Raw genomic sequence first — 25,070 nt, forward strand, 5'->3', positions numbered from 1 at the left:
CTTGCATTCTTGGCATGGTCTGATTTTACAGGAGTTTTTAAAACATATTCTTCATTTGTATAAACCAGGTTTCATTTATTTTTTCTTAATTAAATCCAAGTTCTTACAGTTAAGGTTAACAAAGGATGACAGAACATAACAGGCTGTACTGCAGGGAGATTTAGCAGAGACTATGTTGGACAGAGACTGATTTCTAAAGCTTTCTGTTCACCCCAGGAACGAAGAGGTTCTTCCACAGGGACAGAAAAGGATTGTAACATCCTGATATTTTTGAGAAATTCCAGGCCAGAATTTTCAGCATTCATCAACAAGGACTGCTGAACAAGATTTCTATATCTTTGACTTATAAGAAAGCCTTCCACTTTCTAGTGCTCTGACCAGTGAAGGCAAATACTTGATTATAATGATAAGCTTCTGACAATTTAACTAAAATATAAATAAGTAAATTTAAGCTTAATAGATCAGGAAGAAGAAACGAGGACAGTTTATCAGATCTATCTGTTGGTTACTGGTACTCTTGCAAAGAGAAGTAAGCAATGGTGGACTTTGGTCTATCCTTGCAAACCAATTCTTATATTATTAAGCAGCTGGGCATGCTCAGCTCTTTCCTTCATTACAACATTTGCTGTTTTGTTTTGTTTTCATTGGCCTTTCCTGCACTATACCCTTTGTCTCCTCTTCATGGAATGTCTGAATCCTCATTCCCCCTACTCTGCATGCCCTCTCCCATTCTCTCTCTCTCTTCCCGACTTTGTGTTTTGGAACCAAACATTCAAGGCTACAGTTTAGAATGGAGTTACTAATGCCTGTATCATTTGTGTAAAGGTATTCAAGCAGAACTTGCAGACTTTAAGTCTGGATTGCTGGAAAAGTAGGTGTTATAGCAGGCCTTACAGCCCAGACTAACCCAATTTTGTCAGCTTTGAAAGTTAAGCAAGGTTGGTACTTGGATGGCAGACCAGCGGGAGAGAGGCTTATGTAAACAGTTCTCCCCAACTATGTTATTAGGTGCAGTGCAGTTATCAGGTAAATTGAAGGAAGGCTAGTTTCCCTTGTCTTTTAGATCAACAATGAACCTTTGTAGTCAAATTAACAAGGGAACAAAATGTTCTTGCTCCATATAGAAATACACAAGGACATAGTTATGGAAATTAAAGCAAGGGGTCTTACAAGACTTAATAAAATAGTATTTACCTGGTAGGAGCCAATTTTTCCTTTGCTTGTTGTTCTGTTCCAAGGTATTTGATAAAATCATGAGAACTGATGAAAATCTGACCTTATAGTATATATATTATATTCTGCATTTGAGTTGGCTGTAGTTATTGAGTCAGGACAATTAGTCCTGAAGTTCCTGATCTGAATATGCTAATTACTCATCTCCTCTGACACCCTTTGTAGGATATTCCTCATATTCTGTTCAGTCATGCACACTACAAATCTTGCATAGTCCAACAAGAGGAAATACCACCAGTAGCAGAATAGATTCCTAGCATCTGACAAAATATGTTTAGAATGCTGATGGCATGACCAGCCAGGAGAGGGTCATGGCACAGATAGATTGCAAACTTTTGTCATATAATAGGGAATTTCCTTAATAATTTAGTTTTACAGTAATAGAGGAAAGGAAGATAGGAGAGGCAGATATCTGTAGATTTTTAATGCCATTGTGGAAGCTTTCCAGGTGACCTGGGACTACTCACACAATTTCAGCTTAATTCACTTCCCTATGAGAATAGAATAGAGGAGAGGAGAATGATGGGAGCTCCTTTAAGTCCCCTCTGGGAAGAAAGGCCTAAATCATCAACATCATCATCAATATCATAACCACAAGTGGCTCTTATATTTTTAAAGAGCCATTTGAGCGGCCCTGTCCGGGCCTCGACAGTTACCCTGTCCAGGTGGGTACAAGTCCTGCTGATTAGCTTGTATGTGTTCATGTGTATGTGCAAGCAAGGAGCTCTAGTTTCACATCATGGCTTTGATATAAAGCCAGCAGTAGAAGAAGAAGTAGAAGAAGAAGTAAAAGAAGAAGAAGAAGATTTGGTTCTTATATGCTGCTGTGGGGCATCAAACCTGGTTCTCCAGATTAGAGTGCATCATTCTTTAACCACCACCCCATGCTGGCTCTCATCTCAAAAGTGGGGTACAAAAACAGCTCTTCTTTCTAGGATTGCTGTGAACTACTGACCTCCCATTCCCTGGTTATTCTTTCTTTCTGACCTGGAGTCCTTTTCCTTTTTCTTCATATACGTATTATTGGTGGTCAGTTTGAACTTTCAATCTCCATCAGTATTCTATCTTTCTTAGGTTCTTCTGTTTTAACTATATCAGGTAATTTTCATGCTCTTTCTCCTAGTTACAACCTTGATTCATATTTTTTGCATCAATTCTCTACCTTGTTGATACATTCCTAAACCCATTTGACAATTTCTTACTCTCTTCTTGTCTTCTTCCTTGAATCTCCACTACTTTGCAGTTAGTTGTCTGCTTCCTTTCTTCTCAAGCCTCTTTCATATCTTCTCTGAAATTCTAGACTCCATTGCCTTTTGTTCTGCTTTTCTGTACATTCTAGATTCCCATTTCTTTGATTTCTTCACCCCTTGTCTCATAAATATTGGGTGCCTCCCTTATTCACATACTACTTTGTTTCTCTATAGAGTGACTGGAGATATTTGGTGCATATGTAAGTATCTGCCTGAGATCTCCCATGGTAGATTCATGCTTTCTCCCTTACTCAACTGCTTTATTCCCATTACACAGTCTTACTTCTCTCATCCTATTCTTCTTCTCATCTACAGCTTCTCTTTGCTTTGTTCAGTGATCTTCTTCGGCCACTTTTTCTAGTTCATTCTCTTTCTCTTTCTGATAATCTTGCCTACTCTTTTGTTGAAAAAAAAATTCCAGGTATTACCTTTTTCTCTTTTGTGGTTGCTATATCGTTTTCATCTTACCAGATCCTTTTGTTCAATATGCATTTAGGGAATTCTCTGTTCACTAAGGTGGCTTCAGCTAACCTCAGCCTCCTGTCAGAATGGGTGCTGAGGGAATGAAACATTATTCCTTTTTGCTGAACAGACAGGTAACTCTTATTTTAAGCAGGAGTCCAGTGGCATCTTCAAGACAAAACAATGTCCAGCTGTCAGAGCTATTTTTGCCTGTTTCCACCCCCCCCTGATTATTAAATGAACCTTAATGTATGAGACAGGATTTACTGTGTCTTCTTTTAAACTTCCAGTTTCCTTCTTTCCCTATGCCTAATCTCTTAACTTGCTGTTCTTGATATTTTTCTTGTATGTCCTTTTTGATTTCCTATTGAATTATTTCATTCTATTTTTACATTTATAATTGTATACTTTTTATTTTAACTCTGTTGTTTTGTTGCAGTCCTATTCACGGCCTAGTCTTCTACTTATTCCATTAAAAAGAGAGATTGTAAACCTAAGTGTAGAGTCCTCTTAGATTTTATTCTTCCATGGTACCTAAAATATTATTGTAGATGCTTTTACAAAGAATGAGTGGTTATGATGCATGTTGGTTCATTTAGAAGCCACATGTCTCATGGTTTTCCACTCCCAGTCTTTTTGCTACAGCAACTTCAGTGCAGCTTGATGGATCTTAATTCTTTATGAAGCCTTGTGATTTCTTAAATAATATGCTTATTAACCTTTCCTTTATCTAGCGTGACGTTTCTGTAACTGTCGATGTCAAGCTGGTACTAAAGGTTAGGGAGCAGAAATCTCTAAGGGTTTCTGCATATGACGGGAGTTATATATATGACATTATTGTTAGAGGGATTTTTTTAAATAAAAAAAATAACCCGTCTTTCGTCTTTCTTCTACAGACGGGCGATATTGTCTACTACAATGCAAAAGACGACCTCAATGATGTAAGTAGCACTGTGGAAATATACTACGTTATGTTTTCTAAGGCACCCTATAGGGCTAAGATGTTTACTGTGTCTTGAATCTCCCATATGCAAAATGAATTGTTGTGGAAAGTGTACATAGGTTAAAGTACCTTTTGAAAAGATAGGGTAAAAATTCTTTAAGATAATGTTTGTCAGGACACAAAGATTATAAGGTTGCAAGTCCTTCCCAGTAGATTTCCAGACTGCTTTCTTCTGTCATTTGTTTCCTTCTGGAAGCCTTGAGGGAGAACTCTCTTGACAGAGGGAGACTGGGGATAAAACAAGTGTATGGCAAAGAGGCAACAGTTCCACACCATGCTTATTTAATAACCCCGGTTCATACGTTAAGCCTAGGTGATGTTGTTGGCAGCAGAGGATAGGGCCTGCAGTACTGGCTTGATATTGGGGATGGGGATTCAGAGTAGTTCAGTAGTGTAATAGGCTACCTGAGTAGGTGATGAGCTCCCCCTTGCTGGCAGTCTTTAAGCAGTGTCTGGACAGATGCCTATCCTGATGCTGTAGGCTGATCCTGCGTTGAGCAGGGGGTTGGACTAGATGGCCTGGATGGCCTCTTCCAACTCTAGGACTCTATGATACTAACAGCTGAATATTTTGAGTTCCTCTCTTCCATAGGAAGGACTTCAGGTGAGAGTTCAAAAAAAGAGGTTGCACAACTCCCACAAACTGAACCTTTGTGTTTGCTGTGCTTGGGTAATTTGATTTGCCAGTTGTTGAAGCAAGAGAAATTTTTTCCTGCCCTCTGGGATGCCTGCCCAACCTGGAGGGCACTGAACAACCACTCACCCATATGTGGGCATAATGTTTTCTAGGATATATGGCATATAAAAGATAAGGCACCGAAGCCCAAATTGCACTGGAATATTGATTCTGCTGCTCAGGCCTACATGCCTGGAGTATTTTAGCCGCATATATTCCCTGTTCAAAATTACATACAGGTGCAAGCAGCTAATTGCCTTGGAAGCAGAACAGGTGTGTTTGAGCATGAAGAGGACAGTATTTTGTCCCCAGCCACCTGTCAGAGAGCTTCTGAGGGGATTATATATATTCCATAAACTGTGAATAGAAGTAATAAGTTGCAGGATGCAATTCCCAGTGTTGTTTATACTTTTTAAAACATATAGTTTAAATTGTTAGGGATTTGACTTTGAAATCTTGACAGTATTTGGTTAAAAATACCTTTTCCTTCACATAACACAGCCTGCTGTTTTGTTTAAACACATTATTATGTGTGTAGTCTATAAACTAATAGAAGACTTTCCATGCCTGCATTAATCAGTTTGATCAACATGCCTCACTTGCACTTTGTAATAAAATGTGATTTAAGATTGATGGCATCACTCTTATGTTTGACATTGTTGCTGTAAGATAATTAAAGAGGGTACATTGATCATGTCAAACAAACCTGTTCGAGTTGCTTATGCATGCTGTGGATAGTTAGTGAAAATAAAGGTCCAGGGAAATTTGTTGTGAATTTATCAAATATCCCAGTGCAAAGTTACTCAGGGCGCTGTTCATTCCCCAATACTATTCAACATCCTCGTGCACCTGCTAGCTCAATCTGTCCAGAGGCATTGGCTGGGTTGTCACCAGTATGCGGGGGACACCCAGCCTTATCTGTTGATGAGAGGCTGGCCAAACATTCCACCTGAATCCTTGGCCAGGTTTCTGGATGCTGTGCTGTAGTAGCTCCAAGAAAGTAGTCTATACCAGGCAAAGCTACTAGTGCTCTATCTGGCCCCAGCATAGCTAGCCACAGTGTTCCGTGTGACGGTCACCCCAAGGCTAGGCTTCTGTAACTCATTCTATGTGAGTCTGCCCTTGCCCTTGCCCTTGACCTGGAAACTGCAGCTGGTCCAGAACTTGGAGCCTTACAAGGGCCCCATGGAGGGCACATATTCGAATGGTCCTCCAACAGCTCCACTGGTTACCAGTGAAATCCTGGATCAAGTTTAAGGTACTGGTTATGACCTTTAACACGTTATGTGGTCTGGGACCTGTGTACCTTAGGGACCGCCTTTCTGAGTACATCTCCCAAAGGAAGTTGTGCTCTGCAAATTCCTACTTACCGGCTGTTCCTGGCATCAGAGAAGTATGATTGGCCTAAACCAGAGCCAGGCTCCAGCCTGGTGGAATGAGTTGCCAACCAAGACTTTGACTAATCTAACACAAAAATTAACATCTGTCAGGGCCACTCCCTCCTCCTCACCCCCCCCAACCAATGGAAAATGGAAGTCCAGTGAATTATAGATTTCTGTCATTAGTCATTATACCCAGAATTTGTTTAGCGTTTTGGTGACCAGGATTTTAGACAGTTGTTTTGTTAGTTTCTTTTTGGAGCACAATAGTATTATATTATATTATAGTTATATAAATTATATAATTATATTATATAGTTATATAAATTATAGAAATATTATATAGTTATATAAATTATAGAAATATTATATAGTTATATAAATTATAGAAATATTATATAAATAAATAAATAAATAAATAAATAAATAAACAATGCAATCCTAAACAGAATATGGGAATTGGTTTTGTGTACTGGGTAATGATGTCTGTGTGCACAGTTGTAAATGAAATTGAACTGCTATCCTCCATGGGCTCTCTCCATCTTGGTGACTAACTTCTTTCCTGCTAGGGCTAATGCTGCAGGGATAGCGGTTTTAATTGGAAAAAAAATAACAGGAAAAAGAAGAAGACAGGCTGTTTTTAATACTCTGCTTTTCACTACCTGAAAGAGTCTCAAAATGACTTAGCATCACCTTCTCTTCATCTCCCCACAACAGACACTTTGTATGGTAGGTGGGGCTGAAAGAGATCTGTCAGAACTGCTCTGTGAGAACAGCTCTACCAGGATTGTGACTAGCCTAAGATCACCCAGCTGCTTGCCTGTGGAAGAATGGGAATCAACCTGGCAGTCCAGATCAGAGGCCGCCGCTCTTTACACCAAAAAAGACCTACTCCCCACTCCCATAACTAGCACTGTGGTCAAATGCAATTCACTTCCTTCCATCACTGTTTTTGTGTCTAAAAACACGTTGAGACATGCGATCACAGATTTCCAATGTACCTGTAGTTAGTCCTAAAGATCATTGTGTGTTCTGCCCTACAAAATAGTAGGTGAATAGTTGTGCAGGAATTATTGGAAGTCTGTAAGATAAAATTAGTTACAGAATAATGAAAAAGAGACAAAAAGAACCAATTATTACAGTTAATACCACTGTTTATTATTTGAGAACTTCATCTATATTCATTACTCTGCTCTGAAGGAATTAAGATCTCAGTTAAAATATTCTTTTAAAAGTTTGTAGATGTGTCAAAGTCAGTGAATTGACCCCAGTTTAAACATTTATATAAATCATTTTTTCTAGTTAATTTCTATGAATGAAATGCCCAAGGCAACTCACAGAATAAAATGGCTAAAGTACAATATAATCATTAAAAAGTCACCGTTAATTCCTTTCACACTTAAAAACCAATAGAATATTCAAATGGAATATTGAAACAAATTCCAATAGAGCCTAGGGGTAACATCACTTGTATTCAGAAGCCTTCTGAAATAGACTTTCAAGGTGTCAGACCTCCAATAAGGGACAAAACAAAGGAGCTGGAGTTCCCAACAGGTAACTCATGTGCTCACCTGCTACTTCAGAGTAGCTTGTGCATCTCCAGTATAAGACCGATAGAAACAGCATAGATCATCATAAAATATTGCTGTAACTTATTAAATGCAGCAAGCCACAGCGAGTATCCTGGATGTTCTCATTCTGAATCACTTGAAGCTTTTGGACAAACAGCTCTGTAATAGTCCAGTCTGGCTGTTATGAAAACAAAGTCTATTTCTGTCCTTGCTTCTTATCACCTCTATTGCTCCAAGGCTTCCAATGTGCTCTTTTAGGGGAGCTACAATTCCATACCAAACAGACTTTATACCTGTCTATATGTCAACTTTATACCCAATTCTCAACACTTTTAGTTATCTGGATTAAACATCAGTTTGTTCACCTTCATCCCATCAATGCTAGACATTTAGCACATTTTACTGCATCTTTGGAATTTGATGAGAGAGGAAGCATATCTATCTGTCATGGCATATCATATCCAGTTCCCTGGATGATGTCTAGCTGTTGTTCATGTACATGTTAAATAGTGTGAGGAACAAGATAAATTCCTACAGAACCCTGAAGGCCAAGGGATAGAGCAAATGTCTCGCATCACCACATTTTAAAACCTATCTACTAGAAGGAATCTTAGACACTATCAAAATGGAGCAGCTGTCCTTGTCAAGTGACCTGGAAGATGCAGTGGTTGTAGTACTGAAAGTCACTGAAAAAAACAGACTTTTCTTTTTGGACAGATGTAATGCCTTGCTCCTACGACAGTCCGATTGACCAGAGAGTTTGTCTTTGTGGAAATGTGAAGATGGAAACACTCATTTTTTATGTAGTTGTGATTTATATTCTTCTATATCATATATTTTATTTTCTCATTGATTTTACACTTTCTAGTATGTTCATAAAATATCCATTTATTATATTTGTTATCTGGCAAAGATAGGGCTGTTACTCTATCTGTAGCTCGTTATTTAACTGCTGCCTTGAAGATTCATAGAAAAATATACCCAATTCATGCCTAAGCATTTATTTGAATATATATTTGCATCTGTGTTGTGCTTATTTGTATTTATTTCAGTTTTATGCCATTAAAGGTTATATACTGTATATCTAGGCACTCTTTTGCACTGTAACTGGGCTGGAAAAGTCCAGGAGAACCAATGACGACATACTTCAATAGACCAGGATAGATGATGAAGCAGGGCAATTAAGGCAAGTTCTTAAGAACAAGGTGATGCAGTGATGATAGCTGAGTTAAACTCCTCCTCTCAAACCTATTGGTTTCATGTACATTGCAGAACCCCGAATTTAGTTTATCCTTCTACATATGTCCAAGAAGGATGGTTGAAAAGGTGACCATGTAATCCTGAGCCCTTCTGGGAAGCTCATCCTTGGTATCAATGATGAAGTTCCCTAGTACTGCTGCTTTGGGCATCCCCCTCATCAGCACTGAAACCATCTCAGCCAGTTGAAGAAGGAAGACTGTTACACAATTAGAACATAAGGAACAGTTCTCAGTGGTCGGTGACTCTTGGACAGAACATCTGATCGGGGAGATCAGATCAGAACAGAATATGGCAACATCCCAGTTTCCCTACCATCAGGTTGCATTTGCAGTTATACCAGAAACCTGGTTAATGTAGTTGCAACTATCCTACTTCACCCCTTTTGGTAATACATGGCAAATAATTTTATTCATCCAAAATGAGACCCTGGAAATCAGATGTCTGCCCATTGTCTCATGTTCCAGGTAATGTGTAGCTGGGCCTTGAGATCAGGCAGTGCAATTCACATGTTCCGCTAAAAGTCCTACAACAGTTAAAAGTGTTTACTTGTACGTGCAGACTTGCTGGCATTCAGAGTCTTAAAAGTTTTGATGAGCTATAGATGGAGCTATAGATTCCATATTTTTCCTTGTAACTCACAATGGACCATGGTTTTATGTATATTAGCAAAGTTGTCATGAAAAGAATAAAGAATATTTGTTCTCCTTGCCTGACAAATTGAAAACTGGAGAGACTCTTTTGTCCCCAGTCAGTATTGAACGTCTAACAGGCAGAGTAGTGAATTGCAATAGTTAACATCTAAAGGGTCAAAATGCAAATCTGCCCCATTAACGCTTGATTCCATAGCACCTGTCACTCTGCAAGGGGAAACACGGTTGATAAATAAGTCAGAGCACAGCTTTAATATCATGCCAATTAAAGTTACTATTTTGAACTCTCTGTTGCTTTTCAGAGCTTGAAATATTTAAAACCCTAGAGCTATTGCCAATTGCGCCTGCAGTAGTTTTTTTTAAAGCAAAGTTCAATAATATCCAATAGTTCTCTCCAGCTCTTTTCATATGTTGCATGCATATTTGCATTTTCAGCCTCTGTTAAGAGACACTGAAATGTTTAACTTACATAGAGATAATCATACCCAGCTAATGCCTTAGTCTGCGCACTTCTCTTTTACTAAAATCTGGCTGGGCAGAAATCAGTATTGGTCAATAACAATTATTTGCAGTAATGAACCAAGAAAACACAATCTCCGTTCTAGTACCATAAAAGTAGGTGCAATTGTATGGTTAAGAGTCTCTAATGTTCTTCGGACATTTTGAAGTGAGGCTCTAATATGACTAAAGGTAAAATAAAATGTGCAGCTACAGCCGACTCATGGTTTTCAAGGTAAGAGATGAACAGAGATGATTTGCCATTGCCTTCCTCTGCAGCAGCCCCAGACTTCCTTGGTAATCTCTCATCTAAGAACTGACATGCTGAGTTTCCAAGCTCTGACAAGATCTAGCTAGTCTGGGCAATTAGGGCTGGTAACATGACTTTTATGCCTTAAAACTTTGACAATGAGGATCAAATGATCCCCTCTTTGCAGAACATTCTGACAAGAGATGGCTAGAGGTTGGATCACAAAGTCTAAATAGAAATGCTATAGGATTAATTAAGAATGCCATGGGATTTTTAATTTACTCTTTTGCTCCTCTGACGAGAACAAGACATTAAAATAAATACAGAAATTATAAGACTTTGGTTTCAGACATGTTGCCTTCATGTTATGAGATTAAAATGAAATATGTTGGGGTGGGTGGGAAGGAGGCAGTTTGCATGGATGTTCCCATGCTAGATGAGTCAGATCGATTCCACACCAGCAGCACCACTCCGGGCTACTGCCAATGTGTGGCTGTGGAACTGCATGCTGCATCTTACTGTGCTCCCACAGGGGACACATTTCAGTGCTGGATTTGCTCCAGTGTCAAAATGTGTTCCCGCAGGGGACAGAGGTGTGGCAGAAAAGGTTCTGTTGGGGAGGGGCAGTGGGTTTTTTTTCTATTTTGCAGGAAGGTGGGAGTGCACTTTCCAGCAAAATACAAAAAAAAAGGCCTGGTCCACTCCACCCCCCGTGTAGCTAACCAGGGCCATTTTTGACCCTGCTGGCCTCTGTAGGGCAGGGAGGAGCCTGGCTCTTCTCCACATGGGTCTGCCACAGGAGAAGCCCTGCTGGCCCGCGCAGCACCAAAAGGGAACGTGGAAGAATCTGTGTTCCCTTAGCACAGGGCTTCTGAGGCTTGATCTGCACCAAGCCTGGGAGGGTGGTGGCCAGGCAGTGATGTCATATGGACATGGGGATTAGTCCATACTGATGTCATCCCAGCCTTTTCTGCATGTGCGCAATCGGGCTCAAAGAGCCAGGTATCTGAGTTAGCATCATTCTTTTTTTAGCTAGTATTTCTCAAAATTTGGTACTTCAGCCATTGTTAAAATATATTGATTCAGAGAGCCAGTGTGGTAGAGTGGTTAGAGTGTCAGATCAGGATCTGCAAATCTTGGATTCGAATGCTCACTATGCTGTGGAAGCTTGCTCTTATGACCTTGGGGCACTTATGCACTGTCTGCCTAATCCACCTCACACGGTTGTTGGGAGCATAAAATCAGAGCAATGGGAACAATCTAAGCTGCTTTGTGTCCCCATTGGGGAGAAAGGCAGGTTATAAATATAAAGTTCATTGTACTAATGCAGAGATCTCAAACCCAATAGGTAAGTATATTCTCATAGTATATAGTATGTATATGGTTGTAGCACAGTTTTAAAGACTTATTCACAAGACTCAAAAAGCCAAGCTGCTTGAAATCTATGATATCTAAAACCGAACTAGATTCTTGGCATGACTCATTCTGATGGAAGTCCAGAATAGGGATGAGATCAAAATTGAAAAAATTGGTTCATATCAGTTCGTGGTTTGTAGCCAAACCAAACCCACACACTGGGCTGAAAAAGACTGCAGTCCCTTTAAATGGTGTATGCAGTAAGCCCCTAAACAGCTGAGAGATGGAGAGCAGTCTGCTCACTGCCAGTCAGTTAATTTGGGCTGTCTTATGCAGTCCCTTTACACTGTAAACATGACTCTATATGGTCATATATCACTTGATAAATGTTTAACACATTTAAAAAATATATATAAAAATAATTCTCACCCCTTCAGGAAACTCAGGATCATCAAGAAACCCCAGGGTTTTACAAAACCCTGGTTGAGAAAGCCTGCTTTACAGGAACTGCATAAGATAGCCTGAAAAACAGCTGAGTGGTGAGGAGTGCCTCCTCCTGCCACCATGCTGTTTCGTGACTGACTTTAACTCCCTGCTTTCTGCTCTATCCATGAACTGCCATGACCCTCCATGAACTACTTTAGAAAAATTGGGAGTTTGTTATGGTAGCCTCATCACAAACTTCAGTTCATGAACTATAGGAGGCTCCTTAGAATAATACATCAATCCTTTGAGGCCTTCCTTCCTCCCAAATAAGAGGATAATGAGTCACATTGAAGCTTCTACCTGGACTGGTATTCTTCTGTGGTTTCTGCACATCTTCCATGGCTTCTACACAACTTGAAATCCTCTTTTTTGGCTAAATACTTCCCTTCTTTGGGAAGTGGGAAACACATAGTTTGTCTAACACATTGAGGTGCATATATTGCAGCCGTACAATATGCTTGACTGGTGTTCTCAGCACCAGTGATATCCTTCTCTGTTTGACATATGGCTGTGTGCATAATTTACTTCTTTTGGCAGATGTCAAAGCCAGCCCTGCTGTGCTGCTGTTCACATTTTTTTGATGGGAGGGGATATGAGGAGATGCAGAATTCTTCAGTATCCAAAATTGCTTATCCTCATTCACACATTTTAATTTGGGCCTTCTCTTCCTCTCTGCAGTTTCATAACTCTTTTCTCCCTCCTCTATCTCTAATCTCTGCCAGCTCTATTTTCAGTCTTTCTCTGTTAAGCCTTGTGTTTGTCTCAATTTACAGTCACTTCTCATTTTCCCCATCCACTTTCTGGGCTAGTTTTACTTCCTGTTAGTTATCCCTCTCCTGAGGGTGCTATTTTACTCTATCCTGACAGCTGTATTTGCATCTTTGTTTTTTTCTTCTCATTTTTCATTCTACAAACTTTTCCTTCAGATTTGATTCCATTTTGCCATTTATCTCTGTGTATGACTCTCAGCTCTGCCTGACATGGTTGTGCTAGGTTATTGGCAAAGAAACAGGATATTGGTTAAGCTAGTCAAACTGCGGCCTTCCAGATGTCAATGGACTACAATTCCCGTGAGCCTCTGCCAGCAAATGCTGTGGGAATCACAGGGGATACGTTTAAAATCTCACCTTTCTGCTTAAAAATCTTTGCACAGAAGGGCCTTTAAGGGGATACTGAGTTGGAGAGGACCTGAAGCAAGGGATGTAGGAGAGGGAAGGACATGGACCCCATTTTCATCCTACAACAAATCCTCCTAATGCAGTGGTCCCCAACTTTTTAATCACCAGGGACCGGTCAACTCTTGACAATTTTACTGAGGCCTGGGGGGGGGGGTAGTCTTTTGCCAAGGAATGTCGCCGCCTGAGCCTCTGCTCTACTTGCTTTCCTGCTGGCGCCCATGGCTTCCCGCCGCCCGCTGGGGGGCGCTGCCAGCAACAGCTGTGCAGTGCCACGCCAAGGGGGAGCCCCAGCCATGGCGTCCGCTGGAGAGCATCAAAGGTGAGCCCATGGCAGAGTGGCAGGGCAGCCCCCGAGGCAGCAGCCAGGGAGGAGGATGAGGAGGAGCCGCAGCCCGGTACCGACTGATCCATGGACCGGTCCCGGTCCTGGTCCCCGTTCTAATGCACACCTGCTGAATTTGTCTGATTTCAATAATGCCCCAGTAGCATGGATTTATACATGATGCACAGCCCATGAATCTTGTGGAATTAGTTTTAACAGCCATCCTCATATGTGAGTAACAATACCATAACTACTTAGGACTAGCTTTAACAGTATGTTTGCACATTTATATGCACTTAGCTGAATTATTTCATACTTTATCTCATGGTGGCCATTTTAAACTAATTCCTTTATGCTCAGAAGTCTGTCTGTCTGTCTGTCTGTCTATCTCAACCTAAATGGGGGTTATTAATTGAATTCTATGTGTCAAGGTAGCAATGATAAAACTATAGTTGTGTAGGGGAATTTATTTGAGAACTGTCCAATAAGGATGGCATTATTCATCTACCTCCTCAGTGTGATGGCATTGTCAGGGGCTCTAGCCATTCTACTGCTAGTTAAATGATAGCTTCAGGCAGTCATAGCCCATAACATACTTTTGAATTTATAGTATGACTCTGTTGCCTTTTTTGTTCCTATCTATCTATTTATTTATTTTTTGGTGGGGGGAACCTCACATGCTTCCATAACCTTTAAATTGCAACATTCTTCTTTGGGGAGGGTGCTGTCTTGTGAAATAGGAGAAGGGAATATATATAAGACTTGTTTTGTCTTTATCTCTGTTACTCTTTTTCTTTAACATTTAGCTTAACCTCAAACCAAAACTGCAGTAGTTTCCAGCATCCCATTTGCTGCTATTTATTAGGGCTTAATTGGGAACCATCCATCGGTGGCTTCTCCTGGCAAGGAATATGTCCCTAATTGGCACGAGTGATTTATTAGGGAAAAGAATTCCCTTCAGAAAGCCGGCATGCTGGATAGCAGCCGTGACTGATAGAACAGGGCTGTGTGTGCAGATGTTAATCGGCTGTTAATAGTACGAGTGATGGCTGCATTTTTTTAGTGCATCACAAGACATGTGTGGGAATGAGTGGCTGCAGCAGCGAAAATCAATTTGACAGAGCTGTAACAGCTTGCTAAATGTGCCCTGGTAACCATAACTTTACCATCCCCACCACCAAAACATGAGGTTACCTTATTTTCCAAACCTTGGTGGGTTCTACTGGTTTAGACAATATAAATACAAACAAATAAATAAAAATAAACATGCCATTACTCCTCAGGTGCATTTTCTAATGTCTGACGGAAGATAGAGTAGAACATATGTCTGGCTTTGTGAGAGTGGACAGCCTGTAGCAGCTTTGTGATTGAAAGTTTATGATGCAGTCCTAAGCAGAGTTTCACCATTTTAAATCCAAGGAAGTAAATGGATGTATCTGTTTAGAATTGCACTGACTCCTTACCCTTTGCAGTGAGCAGATATATGTTTTGTTTGGCTTTACACCTTATCACTCTCTTTTATACATTTATCATATGTTCATCTCTTCCCATCTTGGGCTAGAACTTACCCTCCCAACAGGAAGTTGGAAGCATCTCTTACCTGCTCTGATATCTAAAGCATGAGGATGTGGCTTTCCTCTGTAGCTCTTTCTATCTATCTACCCACCTGTCTACATATTAATTATATTTTTATCTTGCCTATTCTCCAAGGAGCTCAGCATGGCATAAGAAGGTCTCCTCTTTCATTTTATCATTACATCAATTCTATGAGAAAGGTAAAGATGAGAGAGAGAGAGAGAGAGAGAGAGAGAGGGAGGGAGGGAGGGAGGGAGGGAGGGAGGGAGAGAGAGGGAGAGGTCATGGTACAATGGGAACTTGAACCAAGATCTCGACCCATTACAATGACAGGTCCTTTGGTCTTATCCTATTCAGTGTGACCCCTGACTTGTCCTCAAGGGTGTGGAACAGTGGCTGCGGCTCTGTCTCCCCGCCCCTCCGCAGTAAAAAACTTCCCAGGCCGCAAGCTTGTGACCCGGGGAGCTTCTTACTGCGGGAGGGCGGGGAGAGGGAATCAGGGCTGGGCCGCGAATGCGCGGCCCCTGCGGGCACATCCCGATGATAGATTTTATATCACATTTTCTCCCAAAGGTACCAGGGCCACAGGACCATGTTATATTAACTGTGTGATCCAAAGAAGCATACTGTATGGAGCAAAGTTCAGGAGCAATGGCCTTGTTAACTAAAGCTTCTTTTGTATAGTACAGGTGATACATTAATTGAAATTCACCTGGGCCTTCTTGGGTATAACTCCTAATGGTGAGGCCCTCAGGTGGTAAAGCGGAGAAGCAGCAAGTGGGTCTGCTACCCTGCGCACCTCACATCCTTGTTTTCTTAGTGACAATGTCCAGAAGTTCCTGGGTGGGCTTAAGGTTACCTCAATCTGTTGCTATGTGTTGGCCCATAAATGGAATGGGTAAGCCTTTGGTAAAGCCTAAAAGAAGATATGAGGCAGCAGCTCTATTCTGAAGAGAGTAAAGCTCTTGATAAGGTCCCACATGATGTTCTTGATGACAAGTTGGTAAAATGCAGTATGCTATCATAGTTAGGTGGATTTATTTACTGGTTGACAGACTGCGCCCAAAGTGTGCTTGTTAATGGTTTGTCATCCTCTTGGAGAGGAGTGACAAGTGGAGTACTGCAGGAATCTGTCCTGGGCCCTGTGTTGTTCAAAATATTTATAAATAACTTTGAGGACTAGAGGGGTTGCTTATGAAATTTGCAGATGATACTAAAATGGGAGGGGCAGCAAACACAGTAGAACACAGACACAGGATACAGGATGTTCTTGACAGGCTGGAAAACTAGGCTAAAATAAATAAAATGCATTTCAATAGTGATAAATGTAAAGTTCTGCATTTAAGTAGGAAAACTCAAATACATCGTTATAGGATGGGGGAGCTCTTTCATGGCAGTAGTATGTGCAAAAAAGATCTAGGATTCTTAGTAGACCATACACTGATCGTGAGCCAGCTGTGTGAATTCATGGCGAAAAAGGCAAATTGGATTTTGGTCTATATCAAAAGGAGTATAGTGTCCAGATCATGTGAGGTGATGATATCACTTTACTCTGCTCTGGTTAGACCTCACTTAGAGTGCTGTGTTCAGTTTTGGGGACAACAATAGGATGTATACAAACTGGAGCAAATTCAAACAGGGCAATGAAAATGGTGAGGGGTTTGGCAACCAAGATGCATGAGGAAAGGTTAGCTTTAAATACAAGCCAAATGTATCATTTAAATACAAGCCAAATGTGGTGCAATCATGCAGAATATAGCATAGCTGTATACACACACCCAGGGCCCCTCGCCTTCCCATGTCCTCCAACCCATCATTGGGCATTTTGGGAGTGGGGCTGGGTCAACATGACCATATATTGTCATATCCCCTAATAAGAAACTCCAGGTTTTCATGAAACCCTGGTTAAGAAAGCCTGCTTTAAGGTGCTATTGTCTGCTGTTAGAGACAATCATAACTGCCCATCTTAAACTCTTTCTCTCTTAACTTAGTTGGCAATGCTCCTGGTAGCTTTGACTCTCCCTCCCTTCTTGCTGGCCATAATTAGAGAAGGATTCAGCTAGCTTCAGAAAGCTCTGCCCCTGCCCCCAGACATAAGATAACTTTCATATTGCACTAACACACCTTAAGTAATGGAGGCTGGAGCCTTGAAGATATACATCTGGAGAATGGCATCATCAGGATCTAACAGCTCCTGGACATAGTTGTAAGTTAACCCTGGATTCTACTTGATATATGTTTTATTAATTAATTATTATTAATAATTACTACAATAAATATCTGTGCTAGGGATTAAGGTTTTTTTTTTGTATGTGTGTAAGTGTGATGACAACAGAATGATCCCTGTATTTATTTATGCATGACAGCATTTTTGTCAAAGCCTTAATTAAAATGAATAACTGTGAAAAGAGGCTAGGATTAGTTTTTGTGATAGTATAATAATAATAATTATTATAAAATGTGATCACTAAAATATGGAACTCTGAAGGCAGGAAAAATGAGTCTGCCTTCTTAATTTTTGAGATTGTTCCCCCAGATCTGAAAAAGGTTTGTCCTGGCCTATAGTACTGAATTATTGATTTGATTTTGTAAAAGGCATGCATGTATATACAACCTTCTGGTACCATCTGTGGTACAGATCTACACTCCTTTTTCGCAGTTTCAAGCCTCTTAACAAAACAGTTTCCCCCCTTAAATTTGCTCTTTCATTTATGGAGTCTCAGATAATGTTTTCTCTTTGGGATTTTGGATGCTAGTAATAGTAAATACTGTTATTCTGGAAGAGGAGCAGATGAACTGGCACCGACTGTCTGATTGACATTGGCTATTTGGACAGCAGGTATATGTAATATCTTTCATGGAGAAATGAACATCCTGTGCACGTATCAAAGTTGTCACCAAGAGACATACACAGTATTCCCAGCTTCAGGGAAGCTTGATTTTTAATCAGTGGTTACTAACTGGGCTGTTATCTGTCAAGTTATAAATGATACCATGGTACCAAGAAGCAGGTCTTAAATCTTAGGCTAGTTGATTTTGTCATGCACAGTGACAAGCTCAACCAAAATGTTCCTATTCTGGTATTAAAATCTGTATACATTTTATTCTTTTCATCCCTCCCACAAATGTGCATCTTTGCCAAGAGCTATCTGCCTACCTGACCCTCCACTGTGGGGGGGGGATCTAACTTTACGAATAATACTTTGTTGTGTTTATATCTTAAGAAGATTTAAGGGGTTTCTAAATTGTTATGCAAAGAAGCCTTCCTTGAAGGCTAGTCTGTGTTTGTTCAGTCCCAGAAGCATTCCTGAGAAAAGCGGTGTTTATGCCATGATGCTAAAGATCAACATTCAGCCCTGAAGCTAGTGATTCATCATCTCAATACAATACAATAGTTCTTTCCTATGAGAAATATATATATACATATATACATATATACATATATACATATATACATATATACATACATACATACATACATACATACATACATACATACATACATACATATATATATATATATATATATATATATATATATATATATATATATATATATAAACTAAAGCAAAAGTAGCAAGGAGCAGTGCATGGTAATTGTTTATCTGGGAGTTTAATGTAACTGGGATTGTGTTTTGTTCTGATACTTGAAAGTGGTTTCACAAGAAACGTTTTGGGGTTTGTTTGGTTCTGTGGCTTTGAACTAAATCTTAGCTCATGATCCCATGGGTTAAATGTAAAATTAGACCATGGATTAAAGGTTTTTAAAAAATCATTTGACCTGGAAGCCCAGAAGCTTAATACAATATCCTCAGGCTTCCAGGTCTCCTGGTTAAAATGCTGTTCGAACAAATAACAAAGATGATCTGAAAACAATGGTAATAAGAGAAAGAAATTGTTAGGAAAAAGAAGCACATAATACATGACATATTCATGTAGGTACATTTAACTTATTGTAAACATGTTCATTCAAAAAGGGTCATTTCCATGATCCTGTGTAAGATAGAGAAGAAGAGAGGTCTGATAATAGATGAAACAGAAGCCAATCAATTATCAAAGTGGCTCAATATTTAACAATGAGAGGCTGGAACCAACAGCCAAGCATACCCAAGTGAGATCATTTTCATAACTCTTTCACTCCCAGATCCTCTTGCATGCCAAGTTACAATATCCAACAAGAATGCAAGTGGTTATTCTTGTTCCGTGGCTTTGAATGGAATCTTAACCCATGATCCCACCTTGCAAACATATGTACAAACATGTATGTTAGTTTGGATGGGCAGTGCTGTAGGGATGCCAGACCCCAGGTAGGACCAGGGGATCCCCTGGAATTACAGGTCATCCCCATATTAAAGTGATGTCCCCTTGGAGAAAATGACTGCTTTGGAAAGAGGACTCTATAGCATTAGATATGGAGATGTTATCCTCTAGGCGGGACCTGGATATCTTCCAGAATTACAACTGATCTCCAGGTCACAGAGATCAGTTTCCCTGGAGAAACTGGAAGCTTTTTTTTTGGGGGGGGGGCTCCATAGCAGCACCTGCAGACACCAGCCTCCAGGTGGGATCTGGAGATCTTCCAAATGTGCAATTGGATGCTTTGGAAGGGGGATGGCATACCATTATACTCCACTGAGGTCCCCTGCACACCAAATCCTGCTCACTCCCAGCTCCATGGCCACAATCTTCAGGTATTTTCCAGTCCAGAGCTGGCAATCCTTCCCCCTGAAGCTTTCTGGCCATAGAGGACAGCCAGAAGGATGAGGAGGTGGAGGACATGAAACACCTACACCCATCCCATTCCTACAACTAAGCCTGAAGGGGACGCCTGGTGTTGGATGGGTTGAGCTACAAGCTTCCAGGGCTGGACAGCTTTCTCCCCCCTAATACAGCCTTCTCCCCCCTAATCAGTGGCAGCATGGCTCAGTGGCAAAGTGCCTCTACTCCTATCAACTTTCTGGTCATGGAGGACAGGCAGAGGTCTGAGCTGCAGCCATAAGGAGGTGGTAGTGGATAATACTAAACAACCCAGCCCCCACCGTACTTCACCTCTATGACCAGGCCTGTAGGAAAGGCCCAGTGCAGGATAGATTGGGGGCTGGTCTTCCCCCCTTATCTATGGCAGCACAGCTCCGTGGCGATGCACTACAGCCCTTGTTGGCTTTCTGGCCATGGAGGACAGACAGATGCTTGAGCCTGAAGGTGTTCGTCAATAGGACAAAGTCAGTCTGAGGACTGCCTTTCTCCTATTGGTGGAACACCCTCCTCCTCAAAGGGCCAATGGAACCAGTTTTAAGGAATCTGTCATAGTGTCCACAAACCAGGAATTATTAGGGGAGAGATTATACATTGATTGTTCAGTTAACTTGACCAAGTGAAGGTGCTGAATATAAGAACTTGGGCCTAATGCATTCTCTTGTGTATCCATTTCCTGACATTTAATTTACTTTTTAAAGTCCTAACATTCATTCTGTTTCTGAAAGAGCTTGTTCTTTGATTCTAAACTTGTCCTACATTATTGCTATATCTCATTATACCCTGTACTGCCATAAATAAATCTGCAGACAAGCTGTCAATAATATCTTCAGCCAAGAGGCAAAGCTTGATTATGCATTATTTATTATTATTATTATTATTCAAGGCCACTCAGACAGTAATTCTGTATCCATATCATGTCTTCCCCGGGTTGTAATGAATATTAAGTATTCCATGGTTTAAATGTGGAAATAATTTTTGCCCCGTGAAGCTGTGAAAGGTCAGCTCTACTCTTGCACTTTCAAATCATCTCTTAGCAAATGGCTTGCCTTGTATCCGCTCTGTTACTGAGTGTCTAATCCTGCCATTGGTGCTAAGCCTATGATTTTACGGGCCGCCATACTATTGAATACATTTCCTTGTACAAAAAGATTGTTAGTTTTCCTTAAGTAGTTGTGGTTCTCACTAGACAATTTTTTAAAAGTTTCAAACTAGAACTTGAGGTGTGTCTGTCCGGGATAACTATTTTTTTTAACTTGTTTAAACTTTTTAAATAACAACTCGTGTAATATTCCCTAAAGATCTGATCCCCTAAAGATCTGAAAAGTCCCCTTTCTACCTGGCTTCAGGCATGTGCCTTAGCATCTTGTTAGGCTTACCTTCAATTTTAGATTTTCGTTTTCCTTTGCAGTTTTTCCGTGCTGTCTACTAGAGTTGTAATGGCACCCATGCTTTATATATTTACTCAGAGCGCAACGGGGGCGCCTTTCAGGAATTAATTAGTAGCTCGATCTCACCTGCTTTTATCACCTTCGCTTTCTGCATAAATATCAGAGGGTAACAGTTCACTGCCTTCTGTCAACTGCCAGTTTCTTGGAATGATGGGATTTTGTGGTTTAGCATGATCATGTCCTGCAAAAAAAAAATTTACAGCACATAACCACTGAGCAATAATAATTAGTAAGGAAGCGCACAGTTAGGGCGAAAGCAAAACACCAGCAGTGTTAGGTATCTGAAAGCCATTCTTGCGGGCTATGAGCTTTCTAATCCGAGCTCTATAGAAGGCATTTTCAGTATTAGTTCAGCCCCTGACCATGTAACCATTAGAAAGAAATATGGACAAATGAGATAAGCTTCTTGTGAAACATGTTTGTCCACTGTCCTCAGTTTCACTTGCACACTCTTAAATGTTAAAAGAAAGCAATTTTAGTGCTACTTTACAGCCACATGTATGCAGCACACCTGTATAAAGTGTTGGAGGTAGCAGAATAATGATGGAAGGTGCATAAGGTGGTGTTAACCCATTGCCAAAAACTTTTGGATTCTGATCTGTCAAAAATTTCCATCAAAAATCAAGGGACTGAATAATTTGTTGAATTATTTTGATTTCATGCTGTTAGAATAGAGTGAATCAGAAGCACTATGTATAATTATAGAAAGTGAATGCAGTTCATGTCCCTTACTGCCCTTGTGTTTGGAGCAGTGGAAATACTTTAGCAAAAAGCATTTGTCAAATATTTTTGAGGTAAACAAACAACTGTAGCCCCACGAAGATCCACCTCATGAGGTTTTCAAGACAAGAGATGAGCAGAGGTGGCTTGTCATTGCCTCCCTCTGCATAGCAGCCCCTGTTTTCTTTGGTAGTCCCATACCCACTGACCACTGGCTCTGCTTAGCTTCCAAGATCTCATGAGATTAGGCTGGCCATCCAGGTCAAGTAAGACTTCAAGACTGCAAGCTAGGATTGCCAGCTGTGGGTTGGGAAATACCTGGAGACTTTGGGGGTGGATTCAGGAGTGGATGGGATTGGGGTGGGGAGGGGAGGGAATTCAATGGAGTATAATGCTTTAGGATGGTTAGGGCTGATCCTGCATTGAGCAGGGGGTTGGACTAGATGGCCTGTATGGCCCCTTCCAACTCTATGATTCTATGATTCTAATGCAATGGAGCCCACCCTCCAAAGCAGCCATTAACCTAAGACAAAATAATCTCGGTCACCTAGAGATGAGCTGTAAAACCAGGGGATCCCAAGGTCCCATCTGGAGACTGGTTTCCTTAGTGCAAGCTTAATTTACTGATTTGGAAAATGTACTCAAATGCAAGCTATTCAGAAGACTTAAATGAATTAAGGACCATCTTTCTTTGACATGAAAGAGGAAATGGATGGCAGCTGCTAACCAAGGCAGGAATAAATTGGTTTGGAGATTTATTTCATGGGAGTAAGAGAGAGATTTGCTGACGGTGGTAGGTAACGGTGTGATTCAATAAGTAAGGGCTGGGTTTGAATAGATGGAAAATTAATCTTCAGGCCATGTCTCCTGTGGGATTTCCCCGTGCCATTATTGATTGCATTTCAGCTTTTGCCTCGGGAGAGAAATTGGTTGGAGTTAGGTTTTAATTGTATCCGCAGCTGCATTGGATTACTTTCCCTTACAATATATGAACATCATGATGCTTTTTGTCAATGAAAAAGTTGGAAAAGATATAAAAATGTAACATACAGTTTAGTTAACTGATAAAAATTATGTCATTATAATGTCATTGTGTGATTGGTGTATTAGATAAGTCTCTCCAGGAGGTTCCTCCCCCCCCCCCTCGGGTTATTTAAATAATGTTTTCTGTGCTTGAGAAATATTTGACTGTATAATCTTAGTGGTTTTTAAGCTATTATTTGAAAGATTTAAGAGCCAAGTTTGTTTAATAGGTGAAAGGCAACTGGACTAGACAACAGTTCTTCTTATGGCTGCTTTTTTATATCAACATCGTTTTACTGGTACAGTTGCTCACATCTTTGAAAAATAAAACTTGATTATTTTGAGAAACTGAATGAGAGAAAAGTTATGCCTTTGTATGCAAGGGTTTTCCTCTATCTAGAGAACATGGTCACTGTTGGTCCTAGCAATGTATTTTAAGCAGGCATGTAGTCATTCAAAGGTAAAAAAAATATTAGGATTGTTAGACAATAAAAACATTCTTCCTGTTTTTCACTGTTTCGGAGCAGTGCCAAAGTCCAGAATCTTTGCAAGTGATTCAGGTGGGTAGCCATGCTGGTCTGAGGTAGCAAAGCAAAAATTTAGTCCAGTAGCACCTTTAAGACCAACAAAGATTTATGCAAGGCATGAGCTTTCGAAAGCAGGCACCCTTCCTCAGTGCAAGTGAGTTTAGTTACATTATCCCTCAGACAAAAAAATAGAGGCGATATCAGCTGTCTGAAATATTTGCCACAGGGACATGATCCTACTTTACATGCTACTGCAAAACTTTCATGCTTAATTGTGTGGAATCATGCTAAATAAGTCTGCGTGTGTGGTACACAGCAGAATCTGTCCAGTCTGGTGCTGTCCAAGCAGGAAAAATATGTCTGGCCACTGGCCAAGTGGTTATTAGTGTCTGAGATCCAGAACAGGTCTAGAGATTCAACATAACATTTTTCGCAACTATGCATACTTTACAAAGGTACAGTCTTTAGTTGTATGATTAAGTGTAATTGTATGCCTGTCTCACATACAACCACCTCCCGAGGAAGCCTGTTCCACTGAGAAACTGGTCTGTCAGACACTTCTTCTGGATGTTTAGATGGAAATATTTTGGAATTAATTTCATCCCATTGGTTCTGGTCTATCCCTCTGGGGCAAGAGAGAACAACTGTTTTCCACCCTCTATATGGCATCCTTTTAAATGGTTATCAGATCCCCTCTCAGTTGTCTCCTCTCCAGGCTAAACAGACCAAGCTCCCCAAACCTTTCTTCATACATCTTGGTCCCCAAACCCCTCACCCTCTTTGTTGCCCTTCTCTGGTAGCTACAAGAGGTGGAGACAATCACAAAATCTCACAGAGTGAGGTCATACACACCTCTAATAGTAAATTGGTTATTTCTACCAGAAGTTCTGTTTAACAGGATCTCTTGGAATGTTTTAATACTCATTCAGAAACCCTGCTGGGCAAAAGCCTCACCTGGCCCGGCCCACTTTTTAAAAACAACTAGGGACCTCAGGAAAGGTGTCCTTGGGCACTGTGTTGGAAAATCCTAGATTCTTGGGAAATCTAGATTTTTTTTATGATGGATACAATAACCTAACAATACAGTAAACCAGGCGAAATCATGTATAGTAGGGTACATTAAAATGGCAGGCTAGTTCTTGCATGAAATCAAAAGGCAGAAGAGTAGGGGGAAGGCTGTCTACAAAAACAGAAGAGGGTCCAAGTAAACAGAGCAAATCAAAGAAAAGGGTGAAGATAAATGGCATATTGAAAAGGCTACGGATGAGTGGGTTTCTCCTATTTTTGTCTGTTTCTTTTTCGCTGGTTTGCTCTGCATTCTGTTCATTTTGATCTGGAGAACCTTTGAATATAATTCTGGAACAGGAATATGTATATTTTGCAATCCCTTCATCTCTTCCCCCCCTTCTTTATCTTTCCTTCATTATCAGTATGTATGTATGTAT

General features: G+C 40.5%; 1 protein-coding gene across 6 annotated transcripts in view; it reads left to right on the forward strand.

The window, feature by feature from the left end:
* The window catches only part of CACNA2D1 (calcium voltage-gated channel auxiliary subunit alpha2delta 1), a 419,757-nt gene that overhangs the window by 224,910 nt on the left and 169,777 nt on the right, over nucleotides 1-25,070 (forward strand). For all 6 annotated transcript variants that reach the window (XR_013231087.1, XM_077338003.1, XM_077338001.1 and 3 more), the window contains one exon: nucleotides 3,842-3,886. Coding sequence is in view for 5 of the 6 variants with exons in the window: in XM_077338003.1 (XP_077194118.1) it covers nucleotides 3,842-3,886 (45 nt within the window). In the remaining variant the exon portion in view is untranslated. The remainder of the gene's footprint in view (nucleotides 1-3,841; nucleotides 3,887-25,070) is intronic.

The sequence above is a fragment of the Paroedura picta genome, chromosome 5 (genome assembly GCF_049243985.1).
Source record: "Paroedura picta isolate Pp20150507F chromosome 5, Ppicta_v3.0, whole genome shotgun sequence".
Classification (NCBI taxonomy): Eukaryota; Metazoa; Chordata; class Lepidosauria; order Squamata; family Gekkonidae; genus Paroedura; species Paroedura picta.